Genomic DNA, 27,596 nt, shown 5'->3' on the forward strand with positions numbered 1-27,596 from the left:
TTTGACTAGTCAAAATGTATTTAGAGATATCTCGAATCAGATTTCTTACTAGTGCAATTATAATTGCAGATATCTCTAATTGTCATTTTGACTAGTCGAATTATAATTATCACTAGTCAAAATACAATTGTTACTATCTTTAAATATAATTATAGATAGTCAGACAAAGGTTTAAATGCTAAAATGGCTTGCGATAGTGAACTATCCTTTTAATAGGATATTTTATCAGGAAATACCAGCAGATGGAGCCAGTGGCCGTCTTAACCACAGCTGCATCATTCAGCAGGGAAAGACATCAAGAATAAATCATCTGTGATCCGACAAATCCACGCTATTTATTGCTCCACGGTGGAAAAAAACTTTCGGCTCTTTTAGTTTTATATGCGTGTACTAGTATTTCTCCACTACAGGTGAACAAACTCAAGGTTCTTGTGAACGAATACGAGCAGGATCTGGATGTAGACAGTGAGGAGGTCATGAATCTGGCAGGCGTGGTCGTGGGCTGGTCCAGCCTGCAATAAACGTCAAAAAAACAGAGGGGATGCGGAGGTCTGGGAAAACAACACAGACCCAAAACAATACCATTCATCCTGGAAAACAAGACTAATTTCCGATTGCTTGGTCCGCGCGTCTGTTTTGACACATTGCGTTGTAGATTAATAGGGCGGCTGTGTGCGTAAAGGACAAAGAGGAGAGGATGTTGTAAGGTAAGCATCCCTTGCCTCATTTTCTCATCAGTATTTCAGTCAATAGTTGAGATTTCCTGGAATTTGAATAGGGCTTGAACATGTGTATGGAGGAATTTTGGACCCCACGCATGCATCACATTCATGACCGTGACCGTGATGCTCGACTGCCATGGTATTGAGTGCACGAATATAATTCAAGATACATTATTACACCATAATCAGGAACGGTATAGAGATTAAACGCTCACTTAGCAATGAAGAAAATTGATCTATAATGTTTTAAGATTAGAGTCGTTTAAATACGCTTGCTTGTGATGTATATCTGAATATTAGCCTACTATTGGTAAACGCATTGTATTATATTAATCCGACGTTTGATTGGACCTACTATCTTTGGACCTTTGTTTTCATGTACGTGTTAGTGATTGTACAAGGGCATGATGCTTCAACTTTCAGGCGCCATACTATTGGGGAGTCTCGCGTAGACTGGAAGCCTGTTTTCTTCTCTCGGTTGTCTCATTGTTTTACCCCTCGTGTTGGAGTATTTTAGGCAAGCTTATGTGTTTCTGCTGTGTTCTGAGATATGAGGTGTTGTGCTCTGTAACATCATGCCCTCTTGTACTGATGCCCGGAGGCTGCTGGTGTTGGTGCTGATGCAGCGGGGCTCCTGTTGTTGCTAGGCAGCCGCGTACAGGCCCTGCCGCGCGAGCACCGGCTACTGCACAAAACAATCGACATAGCACGGTTTATAATGCTTTAATTATAAAGTTAATGAACGCATAAATGCCTTTTTGACAAGAAACCAGCTTTTTTAGTGTAATTTCTAAGATGGTGCTTTTGTCGTGTCTACCCCCTCTCGTGGCAGTTCAAAGGGTGTTGTTTATCTGTAGAAGAAGTGGGCGTGACACACGAGTCTTTCCCCCTAGAATATGAGCCCTAGAGAGGGAAAGAGAGGGTGGCAGGCCTGCCTGATACGTCTGCCAAATAGCCTAGCCCTAGACGTTATGACCCTTTTTTATTAGGGTTGGCTGACTACTTTTCCTTTTAATTATCTTTTTAAAGAACTAATGTATATTATCATAATGCATTCATTTAATCTGCCGTGTTTCTATGAGGTTCAGCTGCAGGGGTGAAGGAATGATTTGAAAATGATATGGGGTGTGTGTGTGTGTGGGGGGGGGGGTATTGAGGGGAGGGTGTGTGTGTATAATAGACGTAGATCTTAGACTATCCTTTTTTTCAATACAGATTTTAACTAAATTAAAGATAACCTTTTAAAAAAGAAGTCGATCTCATTTAGCCTAGTTACCCCCTAATATTTTAAGTTAATTTAAATAATTGAATGGCCCATGTTCATGGTAAACAATTACAGAATTTCATCTTTGTTAGTTTAATATATATATATATATATATATATATATATATATATATATATATATATATATATAATTTTTTTGTTTTGTTTAATATTTAGCTAATTAATTAGCCTCTCATCAAGTCACAACCCCCTGCAGATCCTCACGCAGGAAACCATGGGCTAAAATATTTGTAAATAGAAACATTTGTAGGATTGAAACATTTGTATGAATAAATAAATAATAATGTAACATACACTTTAATGTTGACTGTCTGTCTTTTATCTCTCTTTGTATAACTTGGTGGTTACGTTAAAGCTGAAAAATATTGTAATTTATTGCCCTGTATACACCTGGCAATAAATGTGCACTATGTAGTATTTTTGCAGTAAAATATAATAAAAAAAACCCCTAGGCCAGTGTTATAAATTTTGATCAGTTAAGGTCTTACAATCCCAAATGTTTCAAACTATTTGTAAAAAATGTGAGAAAATTGCTATTTTAACAAAGGAGCCGGGACGTCTGAGGCGGCGCCATATCTGCTGTTGTCCGACTTGTCAGTAGCAGCGTTACCCTCAGTTTCCAGTTTTATTCGTCAGAAACACTTTACTCTTAGCAGTGTTAACAAGTGTCACATCAGCCGCTGTGCGAATGCACAGAGTAACGTCATAACATAATTTTAAACACACTCAAATGTATCTGATATGATAAACGGAGCTGCGTTACCTCATACTCATGACCGGAAAAGTGGAAATGGCGTCTGCGACTGTGTCCCGTCAAAAAGTCCCGCTGCTCGTGAGCCGCGTGTTTGCATAACAATCACTTCCGCGGCCTTGCTCAGCTCCACAACATTCGGTCCTCCTCTGCTTCACACTACAGTAACATTGATATTTTCCTATCCGCGTCCTATTTTCCACCGGCTGTGAGGTGAAGACCACATGTCCCAAGATTCTGCGCTCAAACTCAGCATCATCAAACTATACTTTGTTTTGAATAGGTGCCCTCTAGCGGACGGAAAAGTTATATAGTGTAGCTTTAAGATTTTTTGGTCGATCACAAATAGACGAAGCAGACACATTCTTTTTACAGCTGGGCTATATCAGAAATCACTTACTTCCCTACTGTATAGTAGGAGAAAAACAATATATGATAAAATAAGTGTGCCTGAAGTCACACTCAAAGTGCTCATTAAAGAATAGGTAAAATGTACCTGGATGACTTATTTCCGGCGAAATTCTGAAGTGTGCATACATTGGACACCATCCCATGAGGTCACAGGAGAGGATTTATAAATTCCGGTGAAGCTTCGTAGCTGACGCTGATAGGTCACATGATAATGACATCATAGTGAATGTAGTATTTCCAGATTACTATATAGAACGGTAGTGAAGCAATTCCTTATTTCTCAAAATAAGTACCTACGCAAGAGAGTGTGTGATTTCTGACCTCTTTTGTTCTGATCTCTTTTGTCCACTCTCAACCACTTCTGTGGCAAGACCATGCTGGATGCTGTGACCGTTAGTTAGAAATCAGGAATGGTATGAAAAATTAACATTGTTAATTATGCTTGATGCGTTTTTCATCTGCAAACCAAATTTGGGTCTCCAGCCAAACAAGTCTAAATCCTATGTGGCTAGCGCGCTTGCCATAAGGTTTACGCATTAGGTCAGTGGGCGGAGAGTAGATGGTCTTTTGTGGCTGTTCGAACACATTCAGCCACATGAGCGTTTACGAAAACGTTACAAAAGCAATCCGGTCAAATGCGTTATCGACTTAGCCTAGAAATCTAGACGCACCCTAGCGGCAGCAAATCTAATCTGCCCGCGAGTGTCGTCTAGCAACTCTCAATACCCTTCTGAGCTGTAAACAACACACTCTGGTCGGGCCAATCACATCGTTTATAGAGTCGGTGGGCGGGGCCAAAATGACGACAGCCGAGTTGCATTTGCGTGCTTCTAGCAAACACAGAAACTGGTTTGAATCAGCTTTGACCGCGATTCTGGAAGACTCGGAGTTAAGCTTTTCTCTGAGAAAAGAACAAAGAACGGCACTGAAGTCATTCTTAAAAAGGGAAGATGTGTTCAGAGTTTAGCCGACCGGATACGGCAAATGTTAAATCTATCAACAAGCTCTGCTTCACCTTTGTTGCTCTGGTTGGTTGTAGCGCTATCCTATCGCGTGCAGAGGGAGTTTGAAAGACAACCGTTTATCCGCCCCTCGGATTGAGCCCTGTCAATGGTGAGTTTCCAGACCAAACATCTTGATGTGAGTCTGGCTTGTCAGGCTATTATTGACTAAAACTACCTCTAGAAATTGGTTGAAAGTGGACCAGCTCAAAACTTTTTGTTTATACATGTATTTAGCGTCATCCACTTGTGATCCAATCGACAAAAACACATTTTAATACCAGGTGTAAACAGGGCCACATGTATATGTTGCCTCATCAAAAAATAAAATTCATCATGGAAACAATTTTGACAAGGATGTACACAATCTTACCTCTACTTCAATCTTTCCTCTTACCCAATTCATGGTTGGTTTTTAAAAAGCATGCCTTTTTTGTGCATGGGTCAGTGAGTTCTCAGTGCATTATACAGAAGTGAATGCTCCCAGAACCACACATTAACTTAATTATAAGATTCTTTTAAAATCAATCCAGCATCACTTTAACCATTATATATCTCCCTCATATACTTCTCTCTCTCCCCACTTCCTACAAGCATTAAGATCTCTCAGTGGGGGAGAAAAACCCTCATCCGGTCAGGAAAGCTCTGTTTCAGACCGATCAATAAGTAACAGACACATGTTCATGTCTTTCATCCTTCCTCAGCTTGACGTCAAAATCCTGCAAAAGCAGAAGCCAAAGCGCTTCAATTTTTTGAGATTAAAGTGTAGGTTGAAGACCTGAATAAGTACAGACTGATGATGGTTTGCTGTTATAGCAGTGGGGGTTGATTGATTTGGATCCACTAGAGTAGAAAACTGTGCTTGAAACTGATCCAGGGACAGCACAGGGCGGTGCCAGTTTGGATCCAAAGGGGCCCCACTCATTATACAGTCTCCCCAGAGAGAGGACCTCTTAGTAGGGGTCCCAGAGCACCTGAGTCCCTACCAGACTACCAAACACAAAGATGCTGTGATTTCTAGTGCATTAACTCAAAACTTTGCATACGTCAGTGATGTATTTTGAATGTTAAAAAAAAGAGATGTATATAAAAAGATTTTTGACAATTTACTATTTTTTTGAATGGATTATAACATAAGTTTAGCATATTAGTGTTTTATTCAGCAATAATGTGTTCATTTAAACAAACGTTTCAGTTAAGACATTTATAATTACAATGTATTTCTATTTCATATGAACACTGTCATTTAAAAAGTTCTATTCATTAAGAATAACAAAGCAGCACAACTGGTTCTTGAGCACCAAATCAGCATTTCATAATGATTTCTGAAGGATCACGTGACGGAACGCAAAAAAATATCATATTTATTTACATTTTTTTACTTTAAATAAATGCATGTATAAATATGTACACACGTTATATTGTGTAAAGCTTTCTAAACTAAAGTCATAAATAAAATTTATTCATCAATTAACTTAAATCAATCAATTAGTTTGACCACCCTTTGCGTTTAAAACATCTTGTGTCCTTGTACACTTGCTCATAGTTTTTCAGGAAGCTTTGCAGGTTGGTTTCTTTAATCACACTTTTATCTTCGGGTTTAGTAACCCGAGAACAAAACAAACTACAAAATTCGACTGCTTTACGGCATATACGTCACTTCCACCAACACCAACATTATAAGACGACCCGCTTATCACTAGTTCAGGGCTATCAGGGTTTTCATGTCAACAAATGCACGCGCGAGGGCATCCTCTGATGTAAGAGGACAGTTTATGACAGTAGTAGAGGACAATTTGTTTTCCCAACTGTAGGGAGACCCCGAGAGCAGAAGTTACCTAGTGCTGCTTTAAGCGTCTTGGAGACGTTGCTGCAGTTCTTCTGGATATAGTTCTGCATTGTTCTGTTTCTTCATGTAATCCCATGATGGTGAGATCAGATCACCATGAGGAATATGCTGGCTGTCGTCTGACTTTTTGTACAACAACAAAAAACTCACTGTATTATTGCAATTAATGGCGAAAGGAATGTGTGGATATGTAAACTGATATTTACTACTAAAACACTATGGCAAAATCTAAAAATAACTGGCTTAGAGGTGCACTATGCAGCTTTCCGTCCACTGGAGGGCGCCTATTTAAAACAAATGCGTAGTTTGATGATGCAAAGTTTGAGCGCAGCATCTTGGGAGATGTGGTCTTCTCATCACAGCCGGTGGAAAATAGGACTCGGGCAGAAATCACGTTCATGCATGCGGTTATTAACGTTACTGTAGTCTAAAGCAGAGCAGGACCGAGTGTTATGGACCTGAGCAAAGCTGCTGGAGCGATTGTTAAACAAATACCCGCCTCGCGAATATCGGGACTTTTATTATGACGGGACGGGACACAGTCGCCGGGCGCCTGCACAGATCCGCTCTTCCGGTTATGATTTTGAGGTAATGTAGCTCTGTTTATCATTTTAGATACATTTAAGTGTGTTTAAAACGATGTTATGACTTTACTCTGTGCGTTCACTTGTTCACACTGCTAAGAGCAAAGCGCTCCTGCCAAATAAAAGCCGAAACCGAGAGTAACGCAGATATGACGCAATTGACAGGCGACTCCCTCAAATGCAATGCTGAAACGTCCCTGTCCTTAGTTAAAATAGCAATTTTCTCACATTTTACAAATAGTTGGAAACTTCTGGGATATTGTAGGTACTCAACTGAACAAAATATATAACACCGGCCTAGTGGTTTTTGGATATTTTACTGCAAAAATACTACATAGTGCACCTTTAAAACTTTTTTTATGGTGAAAAACGTGTCTTAGAGTTAGACTTTTGCACAGTACTGTATAACTCATCGAATACTTGTTTATGATGCGAATCTCCCATTCCACCACATCCCAAAAGTGCTCCATTGGATTGAGGTCTGGTGACTGTGGAGGCCATTTGAGTTAAGTGAACTCACTGTAATTAAGTTTAAGTTTTGTGGCATTGTTGTTTATCCTGCTGGAAGAAGCCCTTATAAGATGGGCACACTGTGGTCATAAATGGATGGACTTGGATGGACAACAATGCTCGGGCTCAAAGTTTGCTAAGAAAACATTCCCCACCACCAGCCTAAACCAGTGATACAAGCAAGAATAGATCCATGCTTTCATGTTTCTTATGGCAAATTCTGACACTAGTGGATATTTTAGTTAATGTTGCCTTCAGTCTGGTCATTCTCTTCTGACCTCTGGCATCAACAAGGCATTTACTATGATAGTTTCTGTTTGCTATGTGCTATATGGTTGCTAGAGTTTTATGGCTTATTGCTAAGTGTTTTTATTCATGCTCTTTTAGACAATTCCACTGCCAAGTCTCTAGCAACTCTACTTGACTAAATGTTTGAATAAGTAAAGGTACTTTTTACTCCAATACATTTGTGATGAGTAACTTTACTTAACGTTTTTTTTATTTGTCCCCTGTATTGACAAGACCTTTTGAAGGATATTGGTTTACTTATGGCCTTTGTGTGCACTTGAGCTATACTGGGACTTGTGAGTTTGTAGACGTTTAAGATGCTGTTGCGTTGACCTTGATTTATTACAATATTGGCGTGTTCAGTTTTATTTTGATTTCAGAAAATAAACATGATTTCTAATCTTACAAATCAGTAGTTTCTTCTATCATTGACATGAACACTAGTGCATCTTTGAGTCTACTTTCAGTACGAATAAAATACTTACAGTAAGTACTGTTAAAATCAGAAACTCTAAGATGATTTTTACTCAAGTAGTATCAGTATTGGTGACTTGTAACTTGTAATGGAGTCATTTTCACTGTATATATGTTCCTTTTCGCTGTAAAATATGTTTTTACTTAAGTGTGGTTTTCAGATACTCTTTACACTTCTGCCGTATGATCACACCAGTGTGATTAAAAACGTTCAGTGTGTCATACAGACTATTAAAATTAACATGTTTTATTCAGATCAGATACAAATTGTGTAGGTATAAGTTAACCTGTGCTTTACATTAACACCCACCAACCCGCCAAATGTGGGTGGATTTCAGCAGTGGCATGTAACGCAGCCACTCCTACTAGCCACTTCAGCAGATTGAATAATATGTAGTATATACATTTTTCAGTTGTAGTCCTTTAAATAAGTTTCTAAAATAATAAACTAAGTGCAATGTACTGTTGTAAAAAAATATCGATTTTTAAAAAAAATGTATTATTATTACTTTTTAATATTTATTTTAATTTTTATTTTTATACTGAAATATCTGAAACGCTTCTGTTAACCCTGTTAGGGGGTAAACGCTTCCAATACTAATTTTTCGCAGAATCGAGACACGATACCAACTGCGCTTTCTTGCTCATGATTTCTCTGACTGACACACAAACCCGCCTCTCCTCACTCACTTTTTTCTTTTACTCCAGATGAATATTGTTGGTATTACAGCACTTAAATTTCGCCGTGGGATTGCACGTAATGCAAATAATTTTATTAATTCATGCAGATGTTGTGCTCCTAAAGTGTGCCACATAAAGCAAGATAGAAAAAGCATGTGTAACAATATAATGGATCCGTGTGTCAGGTCTTAAAGTGATAGCAGCCTAATATACACTGCCAAATTATGAAATAATATAAAAAAATATCTATATGACAGTTTTCCCCCATTCAATGTCAAAATTGTGGCTAGTGAAAATGCCATCAAAAACTTTGGAAAAGCACTTGCCACTGTGGCTAATGAGCAAAAATGTTAATGTCAAGCCCTGGAGCTAACTATAAAATCTACCCTATTCTTCTCCCACTTCACTGACCACTTACTTTCATGTATATGAGGAGAAGTAAATGAATTAACATGTTGTAAATCCGACAGATACGATTCTCTGAATTGCAGTGCATAGATCAGACCACAGAGCTGAAGTAGTCACACTTTTGAGAATTAAACTTAAGGGCGGCTTACTTATAATTACCTTGCAGATTAACACCAAAGAAAATTGCATCCCCTTTTAAGCACGAAAGTTCAGACATTGTTGAATATTTAGTTCAGGTGATATTTCTGGTCTTCTGCCATCATTTTATTGTGTAGGCTGAAGGAGCATTTATGTAAAGTAACTTCTATTTACAGACTATGATGTTTAGGAAAGAAATAAAAGACATTCAGGATCAAGGTCTTAGATTAGGTGCCATCAATCATCTGTTATACATCCTGGACAGTGATGGACTCATTTCTCTAAATGTAATTTCTTAAATAGACCTTCCTCTGCTAAACAAGCAAACGAATCGATCACATTTACTAATGCACATAAAGAACTGCATATTGCTGTCAGCACTACTTACGCTGTGTGTTTGGATATATGACAGTTAGTGCAGCCCCCACTTGACTTTGGGTGTGGTGTGCTTATACTTATCTAGTATTTGCAGGACTGCCTGTGTGCATTTGCATGTGTGTCAATTATTAATATGTGCACATGACTATATGTCCTCAAATACATATATATGTAAAAGAACTCTTCCATGATGTGTTATTATAACTGTATTATTTACATATCTGTTTTCTTTTCTTTTTTTTTGTCCAATTCCCCCCATCTAGCTATCTCGCCTGGTCCTGCTTTGCCTGTCCTTTCCATTTTCTCTGTTTTCTTTCTATCCTTCTTCTCCATTAATTCCACACTGGGGAAAAGAAGATGAGTAGATCTCCCACCCCTAAAGGGACTCCGGTCCAGCATAGTCCAGTAGACGGGGAATGTCTGGAAGGAGAAATGATCCAGTCTCCCCAGCAGTCAACGCCGTCCAGCGGCCTCAAGAAACGTGTTTCCAGTCTCCTGCAAAGCCCTGTGAGTATATTAAGTGTGCAATAATGAGCAATATAATAAATACTTTTTTGTTTTCTTTTTCAGCAGCTTTGATTCCAGAAGCATTTTCCCCCATTGATATTCTCCATAGGGATTCATGAAAGAGATAAATAGCAAAATTGCAACATTTAAGAGTAAAATGTGTATGAAAATCTGAACAAAAAGACAATATTAAAGTAGAATACATCAGAAAATATGAATAATGAATAATGTTATTATAATATTACTAACATCTCAATGAAAACTAATGAGCTAATATTTACTAATATTTTACTCAAATTAAAATAAGTGTATTAATATAATATCATTATTATTTTAAATTACTAATTATTATTATTATATGAAGAAGCCTACTGTTTTCCTTTACAAGCATTTGAGTCAGACCAAAAGTCTGAACAGAAAGACAAAAATCAACTACTTAATTGAATCACAATAACTACAGTATGTTTAAGTACATTCTAATACATTATAAGTAGATTATAAATAGATTAACAGTATAGCGGGATTAATTTAAATCATTTTAATTAATAAGAATGATAATAATCAATATTTAATATCTGAAGTTAGTATATTTGTATATTAAAATTTCATTGATAATATTAATATATGGTTAAAATAATGAGTGTATTAATATGATTTGTATTATCATCATTATTATTATTTGAAGAGACCTGCTCTGTTTTCCTCAATTATGCAATATATTTTCCTTGCAACATTACAGCATTTGATTCAAAGCAAATGTTGTATATGAAAATCAGAAAAAAAAAATTTTAAATCATCTACTTAATATAAAACTACACTGTAAAAATATTTAAAAAATAAGTTACCTGGTTGCTTTAATTTTGAGTTCATTGAAATAAAAAAATTGAGTTAATACAATGAACAGAATCAACGACCTTTATTCAAATATTTTAAAAAGATTTTGTAACCATATTGGGTAATTGTGTGTTTTATTTGTGATGTTGATGCAATGAAACATGACAAATTGTGCTATTTTCGTGATTCAGATACAATAATATTTTGAGTTTCTATTTATTAAACCAATTTTCTTCATTGTATCAACTCAAATTTTTAATTTCAATAAACTAAACATTTTAAGACAACCAGGTTACTTAAATTAAACCAACAATATTTTTTTACACTGTATTGACTGCAGTAATATAAGTGCTTCTGATATCTCTGTCTTAAATGTTTTAAAAATGATCACCATCAATACATTTCTCAAAGGAAAAGAATAAATGGGAATTTTACTTTCAGACTTCTGCTTTTGTGCTTGGGAATGATGTAATAATAACACTGAGTGAGGTTGTAGAAGTGAACAGGCATTCAAGTGGCTTCTATAAGCTTTTTAAAAGCTCTTTGAAACAGTGTATCTCCCATCTGCAGAGGACCCACATGGGTTTGCCTCCTTTTATTCGCCTGTTCTGTCCACCCTTTAATGTCCTGCCTCCCAATCCCTATGTCCTCTCTCCCCTTCCCCCTCATTAGGTTCCCAAAGATATGATTATCTCCACAGCTCAGATATAATCTGCCCTGAATCACCACTGACAGCTGCAGCTGGAGGAGAGAGAGAGAGAGAGAGAGAGAGAGAGAGAGAGAGAGAGAGAGAGAGAGAGAGAGAGAGAGAGAGAGAGAGAGAGAGAGAGAGAGAGAGAGAGAGAGAGAGAGAACGCAGATAGATAGTGCAGGGAGTTTTAGGTGTTGGTGCCAAACAATACAAAAACACTCAGAATGGAGGGAACGTGTTGAATGAAGGACAGAACTGAAGAGTTCCAAACGAGGATGATTAATTCAATCTTTCTCTGTTGTGGACTGTACTGGAACCTGTATCTCAAATATTCTTCCTGCTGTTTGTTTCCGTATGTTCATATTTTTATTGTTTTATGTCTGTTATACTGTGCGTGTGTGTGACATTATGTTTGAAGTGTTTAATGCTTCATTTAATACTTTTAAAATATTTAGAGTTATTACAGTGCTTATAAGTTAATACTGTATTGGTTGGCTATTCATGAAACATTCTTTTTAGAGTTTATTATAAACTTTATTATAAACTCTTGAACTTTAGTATTTAACATATCCGAATCATTTAGCCTGGACAGCTTAAAGCGCACCATTCAAACTATGTTTTGAAGATTTTTCTGTTGTTTATTGTAAACTTCATACCTTCTAAGAAATGAGAAAATTAAGACATTGAATGTTCAGTATTCAAAATGGAATGCTTAATAGTGATTGCTTGAGTTATTCTTGCTATATTTATATACACTGTAAAAAATTATTTAGAAAAAAAGTTACCTGGTTGCCTTAAAATTTTGTGTTCGTTGAAATTAAAATTTTGAGTTAATACAATGAACATTTTTAGAGATTGGACAACCTTTATTAAAATATTATTAAAATATTTTATAAGCATATTGGGTAATTGTGTGTGTTTTATTTCTGATGGCGCAGTGAAACATGTCAAATAGTGCTATTTTCATGATTTATTAATTTTTTTATGTGGTTCAGATACAATAATATTTTGAGTTTATATTTATTAAACAAATTTCCTTCATTGTATCAACTCAATTTTTTTTATTTCAATAAACTCAATAAAATTTTAAGGCTACCAGGTTGCTTTTACTTACTTTTTTAAGTTAAACCAACAAAAACCAACAAATATTTTTTACAGTGTAGATTGCAAATGCTGTACTACATTTTCTTCAGTAAATGGAAATATGGTTACAGTATACACTACCATTTTACTCATTTTTTATGTAGCCAGGGTGAATTACAGTAAATGTATCAAACATAAAGTGACAGTGACAGTGAAGACTTTTAAATAGTAAATTGTAAATACATATTTCAAAGGGAATTCTGTACTTTTGAACATTCTATTAAAATATTCGTATATCAAAGATTTCTGAAAAATGATAATGTTCTTAACTGTTATGGTGAAAATTTTATTAAAAATGTTTATAATATAAGTTTGTAATATACTATTTTCAGTTTTTTTCTTTTGAAAAGTAGTGTACTTTTCCATGATACTTTTTAAAAATGCATGTTGCCCTTTAACTGGAACATTTAAGAGAAATGCAAAAGAGCAACAAAAAAATGAATCAACCACTAGTGTGCACGGTGTGCATTTCCCTTTATTTGTGTGTACTAGCGTGTTGTGGTGCTAAATGACTGACTCTTGTTTGTGTATGTTAGTCCTTTAGAGAGGAGCTGGATGTGCTGATTCAGGAGCAGATGAAGAAAGAAGGAAGTTCCTCCAATCTGTGGGCTCTCAGACAGATCGTAGACTTCATGGCCACTCACGGATCTCCAGCCGCCCTGCCCGTTGCTCCATCCAGTACGTACTGTCTGTAACACATGCCGTAATTCACCTACACTCTTATAAATAAAGGTTCTTTATTGGCACTGATAGTTCCATGAAGAATCTTTAACATCCATGAAAACTTTCAAAAGCACAAAAGGTTCTTTAGTGAAAAAAGATTATTTAGCTGCATGATTACTTGATAAAATATCGCAATCTTCATTCAAACACCCACATGATCTTTTTCCTAAATGGCTCGGAATGAAAATAATAGTTGGCTATGACTATAAAATGTCATTCAGATCTGTGTTGGGGCTGCCGCTGAGCCAGAGAGAGCAGTTGTCATGTATTGGTATGAAACTACTTCACAAACAGTCTTTTCAACTACATATTATGATTATTTTTGTGTACAAAAATTCAATAGATCTCAAAAGTATTGGGATAAACAGTTATAGTTCAGATGATGTCTACAGTAACGATCTGGGCTGCATTTCCCGATAACGTTGTCTCTTAGCGCGCTACGAAGACTCTAAAGGTATAACTTAACTGAAGGTATACCATTTCTAGGTGTGTTCCCCGAACTATACCTTAGGAGGTTGCTTAAGGTATACCTTCTTAAGTGCGACGTAAGCGGGTGCTGTTCGTGGCGGCGGTGCTGAATTGGCTTCTATCGATGGCTCAAGAATCGATTATTTACTCTATGCAGGGGCTGTTTCACTGTGTTATGCGAAAAAATTATGTTCTTTATAAAAGAAACACTTCAGAAATAGTTGAACTTTCATTTATCATACAAAATTGCACCTAAATTTTACATAATTCTGAAATGAGTGCACGAACCAGGAATCTCATGCTCAACCGCACCATGAGCATCACGCGTCATTTAAATTATTACAATATATTTTCCATAGTGTCTTGATTTAATCCACAACCAGGGATGATTGACCATGCAGCAGCTGCATCACATTATTGTGTAAATAACTAATTTATATTATTAGATGGCCTACTCAATAAAAACGCAACACGCAAAACATATAATCAGCTGCTACTATATGGCGGAGAAAAAATAAAGAAAGAGAAGAGCCGCCAGCAGCTGATTTTAGTAGCTGAGCTCCGTCCAGTTTGTCTCGACAAAGTTGATCCAACAAGATCTAAAAGCTGCTGAATTTGCTGTCGTGGTAGGCGAAATTTATTTTTAATAGCAGCTTCTGACATGGTAGCCAGGGACTAAAGTTTTCACATATGAAATAGTGCACATACACTAAATGGCTCCGCGGACAGCGCCGTCTTTGATTTAGCACAATTATATTCGCTGCCTCGCTGCCAAAGTTTGACTAAACTCCCCTCCACAATCATTCCCTTTAAATAGGCTCCTAAGCCTTTCCTGTCTAATGGTTTGCCAGCTGATGTACCTTTGGATAATATCATTAAAAAGCTAACAACCATTAGTGTTTGTAATGAAATTTTATGACAAAGAAATTTATGAAATTTCGTATAACAATTTTAATCCTTGCATAAAAAAAAAAAAAAAAAAAAAAAAAAAAAAAACTATTCAACTAGCCTAATTGAACACTGGGTGTATATTACAACTTCGGAATTATATTCGGATAGACTGACATATAAAGAAGCTTTTTTCACAGTGGTGGCCACTAGTGGAATTAACTTTTAATAGTGATAAGGTATAGCTAAGAGTGGTCCAGACCAACCTTACGAAAGTATGACTTAAAGAAGGTATTCTTAACTAAGTTCGTTTCGGGAAACACATATTAACGTTAAGGGATACCTTAAGGTATAACTTAAGAATGACGTAGAGTTAAGAAGGTTTCGGGAAATGCAGCCCAAAGTAGAGTAAATCTACTTGCACTATGCAACTTTCCGTCCGCTAGAGGGCGCCTATTCAAAACAAAGGCATAGTTTGATGACGCCAAGTTTAATCGCAGCATCTTGGGGCATGTGGTCTTCACCTCACCGCCGGTGGGAAAGAATCGGGATAGGACTCATGTTCATGGATGCGGTTATTAACGTTACTGTAGTGTAAAGCAGAGCAGGACTGAGTGTTGATGAGCTGAGCACGGCTGCTGGAGCGATTGTTAATGAGATGAACAACACACGGCTCGCGAGCAGCGGGACTTTTATTATGACGGGACACAGTCGCTGGGCGCTATTTCCACTTTTCCAGTCATGGGTATGACGTAAAGCAGCTCTGTTTATTATATAGATATATTTGGGTGTTAAAGGTCCCGTTCTTTGCCTGTTTTCGAAGCTTTGATTATGTTTACAGTGTGCAATATAACATGAGTTCATGTTTCGCGTGTAAAAAAACTGTATTTTTCACACTATTTACTTATCTGTACAGCGCTGTTTCCTCTGTCCTAAAAACGGCCTGATGATTTCCTTGTTCTATGAAGTCCCTCCTTCAGAAATATGTAACGAGTTCTGATTGGGCCAGCGCTTCCCGTGTTGTGATTGGACAGCAGCTTAGCGCACTTTGCCCGGAAAGATCCCGCCTCTTACCATAACGGGGAGATACAAGCGCTGAATGCGCGCTCTTCTCTACGTGGGAGAGCAACAAGACCACGCCCCCTATTTTGCATGTTCTTGTGGGCGGAGGGTTCGTCAACAAACGGTTCTAGTGACGTCATTACATCCCTGCACTTCCTGCTGAAGTCCAAAGCGGCCATTCGCTGTAGGCTTTGAAAGGGAACTTCTGTTAAATAAAATACCTCGCTTGCCATTGAACTTTGAGCGTTATCATTTTACAGGTATTATTTATGCTCTAACAGCAACATTTCACACTAACTAAAGTTTGAAAGATCTTTAAAGATCGAAAAATCGCGAAGAACAGGAACTTTAAAAATGATGTTGTGACGTTACTCTGTGCGTTTGCTCAGCGGCTGCGGTTCACACTGCTAAGAGGAAAGCGCTCCTGTCAAATAAAACCTCGAAAACCGAGAGTAACGCAGATATGACGCAATTGACAGGTGACTCCTCAGGCGCTATGCTCAGACGTCCCGGCTCCTTGGTTAAAATAGCAATTTTCTCACAATTTACAAATAGTTGGAAACATTTGGGATATTTTAAGTACTCAACTGAACAAAATATATAACATTGGCCTAGTGGTTTTTGGATATTATACTGCAAAAATACTACATAGTGCACCTTTAAAAACAACTTGACATTTCAAATAAAGATATCATTGCAACGTTATGCCACTAGGTGGCGATACTATGCATTTTTCATTGAATCATACATTCAAAAGATTTTTCAAAAATCGCTGATTCATCCAGTAATGATGCAAATGAATTCTTAGTATATCATTAAATAATTCATTCAAACTGATAAAAAATGACATGTTGTTTAGATCTAGGTCTATTCAGAATTTTTTTTTAAATGTTTTTGGTGATTCTCAGTTTAACCAGAATGTTAGAATAATCAAATGTAAAAATCTTAAAAGAACTGAAATGTTCTTAATGATTTTATTTCAGAAAGTGAATTCCGTTTAACTGTGCTTTTCATAAACTGAGTTTTTCATAAAACGGCTGTCGCACCACTTAAACTGCAGGAGATTAACTAGTGCTGCTCTTTTTACACATTTTTCTATGACTAAGACTTTCATTGACACACACTTTCTCTTTCTCTTGTTCCTCATGCCTGTACAGCCGTTACTATGGTGACCCCCATTAACGATTTGCAAGGATGGGAGCCGGGCTCCATGGTGAAGGGAGAGAGACTGATGCGCTGCAAGCTGGCTAGCGTACACCGTCTGTTGGATCTGTACGGCTGGGCCCAGCTGGCCAATACGTGCCTCACAGTAAGGAAACACGACCCATAAAGACTTCTGTCAGTATGCCAAGGCTCCTGAAAGTGCTCCCTGTGCAACTTTTGTCTAAGAGCTTGATTGATTAAACAGGCTGTAATAAATGTGATTTATGTGATTAAGGGTGTTCACAGTTGGCATGTTTGGTCCGAACACCAAACCTAAAGACACCGAACCTAAAGGTGCAGCCAGGGATATGTTCGCAACCTGACTGGTCGTTTTTTTATTACGCATATTTCATTCGAACCACATTAGAGTTTGTTTAGAAGCAGACCGAGACCCATCTTTTCAGTTGCCTTGGCCTTTGGATGGCAGCGTTCACACTTAATCAAATGAACCGCACTAACAGAGCAATCGCAGCAGGGTTCGTTTTAATCGAGGTAAACATGCCAAGTGTGAACACTGCCCCGGTGTGCTCCGAACAAGCGGAGAACAAACCCAGTCTGCTTCCAAATGAACTCTGGTGCAGTTTGAATAATTTAGAAATGCAACATGAACCAAAGACATGTAAAAGAACCAAAAACAGGACATTATGTCAATCAATCAATCAACTTTATTTATAAAGCACTTTTACAAGACAATATTGCAACAAAATTTGATTCGGCTGGACGTCGTTCTGGAGAAAATGTTATCATAATTGATCGCCTAGCAACAATGTTGGCAAATCAGTATTGTAGTTTATACAATGAAATAAGACTTAATTAATTTGATGTGTATATTTAGTTGAATAACTTAGATCATAATTTGTCAAAAGTTGTGACCCTAAAAAGGACAGAATGCTCACGCATACCTGTATTTTCTCCTAATAGTCGTAATGTTGTCCATCACAGTTCAGTACAGGCATCAGAACCGTCTCCTCGCAACAGATTTCCGTTGTGTGTGTGACGGAGGGATTCCTGCCGCTGGTTTGACTCCTTTATACATTTCATAAGCTATTCACGAGTTCTCAGCTGGTCAAAATACCATCGTATGTAGCTACGCACACACAGCAAGTGCATTTAGCCCAGAACACAGCATGGTTTTAGATGTTCAGTAAGTTCCGTCACAAAATATACGTAAATAAAAGCAGACCAATCAGGTTGTGAATAGATCCCTATGCTTTTCTGTATCTTTAGGTGGGGTATTAAAATGCCAATTTGAATGCTAAGCTGACCAGTAAGTTAGTTAGGTTAGTTTCGTCCGGACCCAAAAAAAATATTCAGTCCTGGTCTAGCGTTGAGATTGACATTTTAATCACCGAAACCTAGAGATACCGAGCCTATGGGCATAGGGATATGTGCTTGAGCATCCTGTCCTTTTTAGGGTCTCATCTCCCTGTTTTTGGTTTGTTTACATGTTCATGGTTTATGTTTTGTTCATATCTTTTGGAAGCAGACCCAGATTCAACTTTCTGCGGCCTTGGTCAGCTTTTTAATTCAAATGAACTGCACTAACAAAGCAATTTCACCTGGGTTCGTTTTACTTGAACTAAACATGGCAAGTTTTTTTTGGTCCGAACTAAGCGAACCGAACTAACACACAAAAGTGTGAAAACACAAACGTGCTGATCCTACTGTCTGAGATTCTTAAGCTTACCAAGGCTATAGGCCTATATATACAGTAAAAAAGAAAAGTTATGTTATAGAACTGTGTCCTATTTTGTCCTATATTTTAAAATGTAATTTATTCATGTCGAATTTTCAGCAGCCATTACTGTCACATGATCCTTCAGAAATCCTTCTATATATCATATTCTCAAAAAAATGTGTTGAAAACTGAGACTTCTTTTCCAGATTCTTTGAGTAGAAAGCTACAGCATTTATTAAAAATATAATTCTTTTCTAACTTTTATAAATGTCCTTACTGTCACTTTTGATCAATTTGATCACTGCTGAATACAAGTATAAATTTCTTCTTTTTAAAAAAAATATTACTGACCCTAAAATGTTCGTAACATGGCGTGAACATGTCTGCTTATAAACTGTTATATAATTCATGCTTATGATCAAAAAAAGTAAGTTCACGTATAGTGCACTTTAAATAACCATACACAGCTGCCAGTGAGTCTATCACTTCTGGGGGATATTAAGCTGATTAAAAATACTGAATTATTTCTGCTGCATTTACATTAGCATACATATTCACGTCTATCGCTCCTTCACCCAGTCTATAGGGATTTGAGAGTTTTAAAAAGCCTGTCCTTTTGAGAAGTGATTTTGAGATCAAGTCTAGTAAAAAGAAGTGTGAAAAATCAAGACTCTTAAAGGGATAGTTCACTTTTTTTTTTTTTAAATACTTCTGTCATTAATTACCCTAATTTGGTTCTGAACATTATTTTCTTTCATGGAACACAAACATAGATATGTTTATGTTATTTCATTGCTAACAAGTCATCCAAATGTGACTAAAATGTAACACGGCTGCACCATAAAAGTTAGGAATTACACTACAGTCTAGCACAGACCGAAATGTAAGACAGTATCTCTGCAAATCTCATGAAAATCTGTATGGGTTTGGAAGGACATGAAGATGAGTAAATGTTTTTTTCATTTATGGGTGAACAATCCCTTTAACCTCAGGTTGCTCTAGGGAGATTGTTCCTGTAATTAACTACAAGTTGCTTTGGATAATAGCATCTCTTTCTCTCTGCAGATGCGTGTTAGTAAAGAACAGGAACATTTCCTTGTGTTGCCGAACGGTCTGGGCTATGGGGAGGTGACTGCGTCCAGTCTGGTGAGAGACTGTCCACACACACACACACACACGCACACGCACACACGCACGCACACTAAACAAACTTGTTTCTCTTGTGTCCTGCAAGATTTCTCCTGAAGATAGCGTTTCACTGTACTAAAGCGTTCAAATGAAGGTCAATAGAAAAAGGAGTGCCATCCCAGTTTGAGATTGTGTGTATTATTTGCTGATAAAAACAGAAAGATTCAGTGTGTTCAACATTTTTCTGGACATATTTTGTACATTGTTGCAAAAATATGGCATTAGCGATTGCTACTCTTGCAAATCTTGTCCATGCATGTATACAAATCGTATCATAAATTGTGACTTAAATAAGAAAAAATATAGTTCAAAGTTTTTACATTTATGCATTTGGCAGACACTTTTATCCAAAGCGACTAACATTGCATTCAAGGTACACATTTAACATTTTTGTCAATTCTTGCTTTCCCTGGGAATTGAACCCATGACCTTGGTGTTGCTAGCGCCATGCTCTACTCATTGAGCTACAGGAAAGACCAAAAATGTGTATATTTGATTTATTATATATATTTTTATATTTATATATATATATATATATATATATATATATATATATATATATATATATATATATATATATATAAATATATATTATATATATTTAAATATAAAAATATATATTATATATATTTTTATATTTAAATATAAATTTAAATATAAATTTGTATTTATAAAAAATGCACACTTCCTGATTTTGCAGAGTTAGCTGCGTTTCTGGGTCACCATATCTTCTGTCCGAAAACTGAATCCTAACCATATTCCTACTCCTAAAGCTACACTCTAAAAAAACACTGGGTTGATTTAACTCAGCAAGTTCAAGAAGTAATTCAAGTGTAATCGACCAACAGAGAACAGTCTCTGTTGTCCCGTTTCCATCTCATGCCGAAGCTTGTATTATGTTCAAGAACTTCTAACTTCAGACCGACCGCCCTGCATTTCTCTCATAACCAAAATATGTGATGACTGGCTACATAATCTGTTCATAAATAATCAATGTACAATTAGAAGAAGATATTTTAACAGTATAAGTATTTATATTCTCTATCTTTTTGAATAAAATCATAACATTTTATGCAAGTCATCAGGCGTTTCCATCACACGAAAAGACAGACGTGACACTCGTTTAGGTGACTGTATTGCGCCACTGTATGTTGCTTTGCATGAAATCAAACGATATACAGAACAATTACAAAGGCCTTTCATAATGACAACTATAGTATGTTGATTCATTTAATTACTGAAATTCCGTGACATGATCAGTTTCAGGATGATCTAGTGATGTTCTAGTGAAGGCTTGATCAAACCGTGTGCTCTGTATGATGTCCAGGTGAAGGTGAATATTCTCGGGGAGGTGGTAGAGAAAGGCAGCACAGCTCTGGCAGTGGATCTGTCTGCGTTCAGCCTGCACTCTGCAATCTATTCAGCTCGACCGGACGTCCGCTGCCTGCTGCACCTTCACACTCCGGCCACAGCTGCGGTACGTCACACACACGGCTAAGGAAAGTCCCTATTGCTGACACAGCAACTTACAGTGGAGAAAAGAGCATTGTTTTCTAGAGTTTCTCAATTCTCTGACCAAAAAGAATGTCATGTCAGCAAATATATTTAATATTTGTGCTACATACTAATATAAAACGAAATACTTGTTTGTTTTTATCTATCTATCTATCTATCTATCTATCTATCTATCTATCTATCTATCTATCTATCTATCTATCTATCTATCTATCTATCTATCTATCTATCTATCTATCTATCTATCTATCTATCTATCTATCTATCTATCTATCTGTCTGTCTGTCTGTCTTACAACTTACCCCATCCATCCATTCATCCATCCATCCATCCATCCATCTGTCTGTCACAACTTACCAAAGACATCCATCCATCCATCCGTCTGTCTGTCACAACTTACCAAAGACATCCATCCATCCATCCGTCTGTCCGTCTGTCTGTCACAACTTACCAAAGACATCTAACCATCCATCCGTCTGTCTGTCACAACTTACCAAAGACATCTATCCATCCATCCGTCTGTCTGTCACAACTTACCAAAGACATTTATCCATCCATCCGTCTGTCACAACTTACCAAAGACATCTATCCATCCATCCGTCTGTCTGTCACAACTTACCAAAGACATCTATCCATCCATCCGTCGGTCTGTCACAACTTACTAAAGACATCTATCCATCCATCCGTCTGTCTGTCACAACTTACCAAAGACATCTATCCATCCATCCGTCTGTCTGTCACAACTTACCAAAGACATCTAACCATCCATCCGTCTGTCTGTCACAACTTACCAAAGACATCTATCCATCCATCCGTCTGTCACAACTTACCAAAGACATCTATCCATCCATCCGTCTGTCTGTCACAACTTACCAAAGACATCTATCCATCCATCCGTCGGTCTGTCACAACTTACTAAAGACATCTATCCATCCATCCGTCTGTCTGTCACAACTTACCAAAGACATCTATCCATCCATCCGTCTGTCTGTCACAACTTACCAAAGACATCTATCCATCCATCTGTCTGTCTGTCCAAACTTACCAAAGACATCCATCCATCCATCCGTCTGTCTGTCACAACTTACCAAAGACATCTATCCATCCATCCGTCTGTCTGTCACAACTTACCAAAGACATCTATCCATCCATCCGTCGGTCTGTCACAACTTACTAAAGACATCTATCCATCCATCCGTCTGTCTGTAACAACTTACCAAAGACATCTATCCATCCATCCGTCTGTCTGTCACAACTTACTAAAGACATCTATCCATCCATCCGTCTGTCTGTCACAACTTACCAAAGACATCTATCCATCCATCCGTCTGTCTGTAACAACTTACCAAAGACATCTATCCATCCATCCATCCGTCTGTCTGTCACAACTTACCAAAGACATCTATCATCCATCCATCCATCTGTCTGTAACAACTTACCAAAGACATCTATCCATCCATCCGTCTGTCTGTCACAACTTACCAAAGACATCTATCCATCCATCCGTCTGTCTGTCACAACTTACCAAAGACATCTAACCATCCATCCGTCGGTCTGTCACAACTTACTAAAGACATCTATCCATCCATCCGTCTGTCTGTCACAACTTACTAAAGACATCTATCCATCCATTCGTCTGTCTGTCACAACTTACTAAAGACATCTATCCATCCATCCATCCATCCATCCATCCATCCATCCTTCCGTCTGTCACAACTTACTAAAGACATCTATCCATCCATCCATCCATCCATCTATCCATCCGTCTGTCTGTCTGTCTGTCACAACTTACCAGACATCCATCCATCCGTCTGTCTGTCTGTCTGTCTGTCTGTCACAAATTACCAAAGACATCTATCCATCCATCCGTCTGTCTGTCTGTCACAACTTACTAAAGACATCTATCCATCCATCCATCCATCCTTCCGTCTGTCACAACTTACCAAAGACATCTATCCATCCATCCATCCGTCTGTCTGTTGATCTGCCTGGATCTGTCTATTTTAATGTTTTATATTTTTTATGTTATATATTCTGACTCCCTGGCTAACCACATCATTACTTATTTCATTATTAAAAAAGAATTAACTAATAATAATTAAAACAATGATAATTCTATTATTCAATTAGCATTTTCAAATTACCTACAAACCTGAGAGCTTGACATTGTTGAAGACTTTTTGTTGGCAGATTGTTGACTGCATTCTCTCATTTCTCTTAATTGATATTATTTTTATTATTATAGCAATAATCCGCTATTAATCTCTCATGTAGGTATCAGCCATGAAGTGTGGCTTGTTACCGCTATCCCATGAGGCTTTGCTGGTGGGTGAGGTAGCTTATTATGACTATAATGGAGTAATGGAGGATGAGGAGGACAGAGTGGAACTCCAGAAGAGCCTTGGCCCTACATGCAAGGTTAGTTTCTAGATTACAGAAACTTCCCTCAGAACATGATGTTCTTGCGTGGCTCGTGAGGTCAAACAGCGGTTGATGAAATGTTGTTATTGTACAGGTGTTGGTGTTGAGGAACCATGGAATCGTGGCACTGGGAGAGTCAGTGGAGGAGGCCTTTTACACAATCTACCACATCCAAACCGCCTGTCAAACACAGGTAGGGGGAAAAAAGAAAATTACAGCCCTTCCCATGACGGCTAATGCTAGTGTTCAGAGACTGAGATACCCCGTGAAAGTGAATTTATAGTAAAAATATATTTATACTTTGCTATTTCATCAGCTACATATAGTGCAATGCGAGCGATTTGTGTACAGAAAAAATACCTTTTTTCGGCCATTTACAAAGAACACTTTTTTGTTGAACATATTTTAACTTGAGCATCACATCATGTACCATGACACAAAAGTTATCTGTGAATAGCCCCTGAAACATCTACCAGTGCAACACTTATTTATACATGGTATACCAATGAACGCAATCTGGAATGACTGGAAAAGTCATCTAAATTTGTTAGTCAAACCTGTGAGTCCCATGATAGAAAGACAATATGAAGGATTGTGAAAATTGAACGAAGTGCACGGGTTGAGAATAGTTGTGTTGTTAGCTGGTTTGTCCACTCCACACTGAGTCATGCTGCAGTGTTGCTCTGGCCTGGCAGGTGGCAGCACTGTGCAGCGCCGGAGGGGAACAAAACCTAATCATGCTGGACCGCAACATTCACAGGCCCATCTCCAGAGGCACTGTGGGTTGGGCTGGATCCACCTTCGGCCCGATGCACAAGAGCAGGCTGGGAGAACATGAGTTTGAAGCGTTGATGAGGACACTGGATAATCTGGTTAGTTTATTTAAATTTAGAGTGCCCCTATTTGCTATTTTAAATGTTTTACATTTTGTTTTGGATGTCTCCTAGTCCTACAATAGGTTTACATGCATTCAAAGTTAAAAAAAAACATAATATACATCTCGTAAGATACAGTGCACCCATCAACTAATTTATCAGTGTCTGAAACAGTTCGATAAATAATTTTGTCTGTCTAAACCCCTCCTTTCCAAGAGTCATCTCTGCTCTGATTGGTCAGCTGGCCCAGTATGGTGTGATTGGTCTACTGCTTACAGCGCATGTTGCCAACAAAAAAAACTAACTGTTTCAGGACTTGGCTACAACTACAGTGTCTGGGGGCAGAATGGAGACCATAAAACAATGTAGACAGTCAAGACCAGAGCAACTGACCTAATTGTAATTTTATAGCTTTAAGACTTGACTTTAGAACATTTGATGATCCTTCTATAGGGTTACCGTACAGGATACGCCTACCGTTTCCCAGTGCTGTTGGAGCGCTCCAGAACCAGGAGAGAGGTGGAGGTACCCGCCACCGTAACGTCATTTTCTTTTCACGAGGATGGAGTTCAACCCCACCCGCGTCTCAATCCACACACCCAGAGGCAACAGCAGAAGACTAGATGGCTGAACACCCCAAATGTCTATCAGAAAGTCAACCAGGACCAGGCCAGCCCAAGACATCGGACTACGGTGAGAGAGCTCTTGCATAATTTGAGTAACCAAATTTTCTATTGTGTAATAATGAGATCTGAGCCTAATTTTTAGCACTAACACCAAGTATGCACACAATTTGGTTGACAGAGATTCGGACTCTCCAGCCGGAGTTTTACATTTTGGCATGTAAGCCATGCAACAATACCTCCAATTGTGTGACCTAAGCTGACCAGATTTCTGATATTGAAACCGGGGAAATTTCCTAGTTTAGTTGTCAAAATATAATTTAAAAACTAATATCTATGAATGAAAAAAATGACTATTCATATGAATACAATGTTTTAATACAATTATTCAAAATCACACTATGAAAAATAGTAAATGGTGGCCATTGCAAATATAGCGAATCAGTATTATATTTTTTAAAATGTATGACTTTACAAAAATTTCAATATGAGATCAGTATATGTTAGTTATAGAATATACAAATAAAACCGTATTTTACAGAATTTTTTCTAGCTGTATTAAAGGTGCACGATGTAGTATTTTTGCAGTAAAATATCCAAAAACCACTAGGCCAGTGTTATATATTTTGTTTAGTTGAGTACTTACAATATCCCAAATGTTTCTAACTATTTGTAAATTGTGAGAAAATTGCTATTTTAACCAAGGAGCCGGGACGTGTCAGCATAGTGTTTGAGGGAGTCGCCTGTCAATCACGTCATATCTGCGTTACCCTCGGTTTTATTCTGCAGAAGCGCTTTTCTCTTATCAGTGTGAACATGTCACAGCAGCGCCGAGTGAACACACAGAGGAACGGCATAACATCATTTTAAACACACTTAAATGTATCTGATATGATAAACAGAGTGGCTTTACCTTATAATCAAGACCTGAAGTGCGGACGCCCAGCGACTGTGTCCCATCCCGTCATAATAAAAGTCCCGGCTGTGTGTTTGTATAACAATCGCTCCAGCAGCTGTGCTCAGCTCCACAACACTCGGTCTTTCTCTGCTTTACACTACAGTAACGTTAATAACCGCATCCATGAACATGATTTCTGCCCGAGTCCTATTTTCCACCGGCTGTGAGGTGAAGACCACATGTCCCAAGATTCTGCGCTCAACCTTGGCGTCATCAAACTACGCCTTTGTTTAGAATAGGCGCCCTCCAGTGGACGGAAAGTTGCATAGTGCACCTTTAATATTTTCATTTTCACAAACTGAATATACCGTAAATGTAAAAAGTACAACTTTTAAAAAACTTTTCTAATGTTATTTTGGTAACACTTTAATTTAGTGTCCAATTATCACTGTTAACTAGTTGCTTATTAGCATGCATATTACTAGGATATTGGCAGTTATTAGTACTTCTAAAGCACATATTAATGCTTTATTCTGCATGACCATATTCTACATCCCTTAATCCAACCCAATACCTAAACTTTACAAAAGCTACCTTACTAACTATTAAGAAGTGGTATTTAGGAGTTTATTGAGGCTAAAATTAGTTAATAGTTAGCCTGACAAGCCAGACCCACATCAAGATTTGCTGCCGCTAGGGTGCGTCTAGATTTCTAGGCTTGTTAATAGTGAGAATTTGACCCTAAACTAAAGTGTGACGACCATTATTTTATGTTTGTTGTTTGTGGAAATGGTACTTTACTTTAAATGGCTTATTATTTTGCATTATTTGCTCATTTTTGAGCACAAAGTATGTGCTTTCTTATCCATTTGGGGTGTACAATAGTCAACATCTGTGTGGGAACTACTGCATTAATTTGTGACGATGGCACTTTCAGAAAAGTTTAAAATGATGTGCAAAATAATCCCGACACCATGTTCAGGCGTTATATAGTACATACAAACAGTATATCTTCAATTCAACAATAGCTATTATGTGACTACCTTGAAACCGATAATGGTGTCTCTTTTGATAACTGATGATCATAGTGATCTGCTCTTGTCCTTCATTGATAAAAGTATCAGCGTGTGACCAAGTAATCAGTGTATCTTTCAGTGTATTATAGTAATCAGAGAAGCTTTTCTTCTGAAAATGAATTTGAATGACTAAGCCTGAGTGTGCTGCAGCTCAGAAAATAGTCCGACTGTGAATCATAGAATATTATTGGTAGAATAAGGGCGTATTCGTTACATTACTGTGATAGGACTACAGTTTCGCTGTCTCCTCTCTTCCACCACCATGTTCCACCCACCTCCCTTTCTGCTTCTCTGCAATGCAGGGGAGATATTGTATTGTCATA

General features: G+C 37.6%; 1 protein-coding gene across 3 annotated transcripts in view; it reads left to right on the top strand.

Annotated features, from left to right (window-relative positions):
- The first annotated feature begins 260 nt into the window (after positions 1 to 260).
- add2 (adducin 2 (beta)) overlaps positions 261 to 27,596 on the top strand; it is a 36,544-nt gene continuing 9,208 nt past the window's right edge. The window contains exons 1-10 of one of the 3 annotated variants that reach the window (XM_067439455.1): positions 261 to 707; positions 9,744 to 9,987; positions 13,192 to 13,333; positions 16,954 to 17,105; positions 19,743 to 19,823; positions 21,193 to 21,342; positions 23,655 to 23,798; positions 23,896 to 23,994; positions 24,497 to 24,673; positions 25,130 to 25,369. In XM_067439455.1, the coding sequence (XP_067295556.1) occupies positions 9,838 to 9,987; positions 13,192 to 13,333; positions 16,954 to 17,105; positions 19,743 to 19,823; positions 21,193 to 21,342; positions 23,655 to 23,798; positions 23,896 to 23,994; positions 24,497 to 24,673; positions 25,130 to 25,369 (1,335 nt within the window). In that variant the 5' untranslated portion in view covers positions 261 to 707; positions 9,744 to 9,837. Of the gene's footprint in view, positions 708 to 9,743; positions 9,988 to 11,704; positions 11,865 to 13,191; positions 13,334 to 16,953; positions 17,106 to 19,742; positions 19,824 to 21,192; positions 21,343 to 23,654; positions 23,799 to 23,895; positions 23,995 to 24,496; positions 24,674 to 25,129; positions 25,370 to 27,596 lie in introns of those variants that run through there. The other 2 variants (XM_067439454.1, XM_067439457.1) reach the window with 2 other exon arrangements.

Source organism: Pseudorasbora parva, chromosome 3, assembly GCF_024679245.1.
Source record: "Pseudorasbora parva isolate DD20220531a chromosome 3, ASM2467924v1, whole genome shotgun sequence".
NCBI lineage: Eukaryota > Metazoa > Chordata > Actinopteri > Cypriniformes > Gobionidae > Pseudorasbora > Pseudorasbora parva.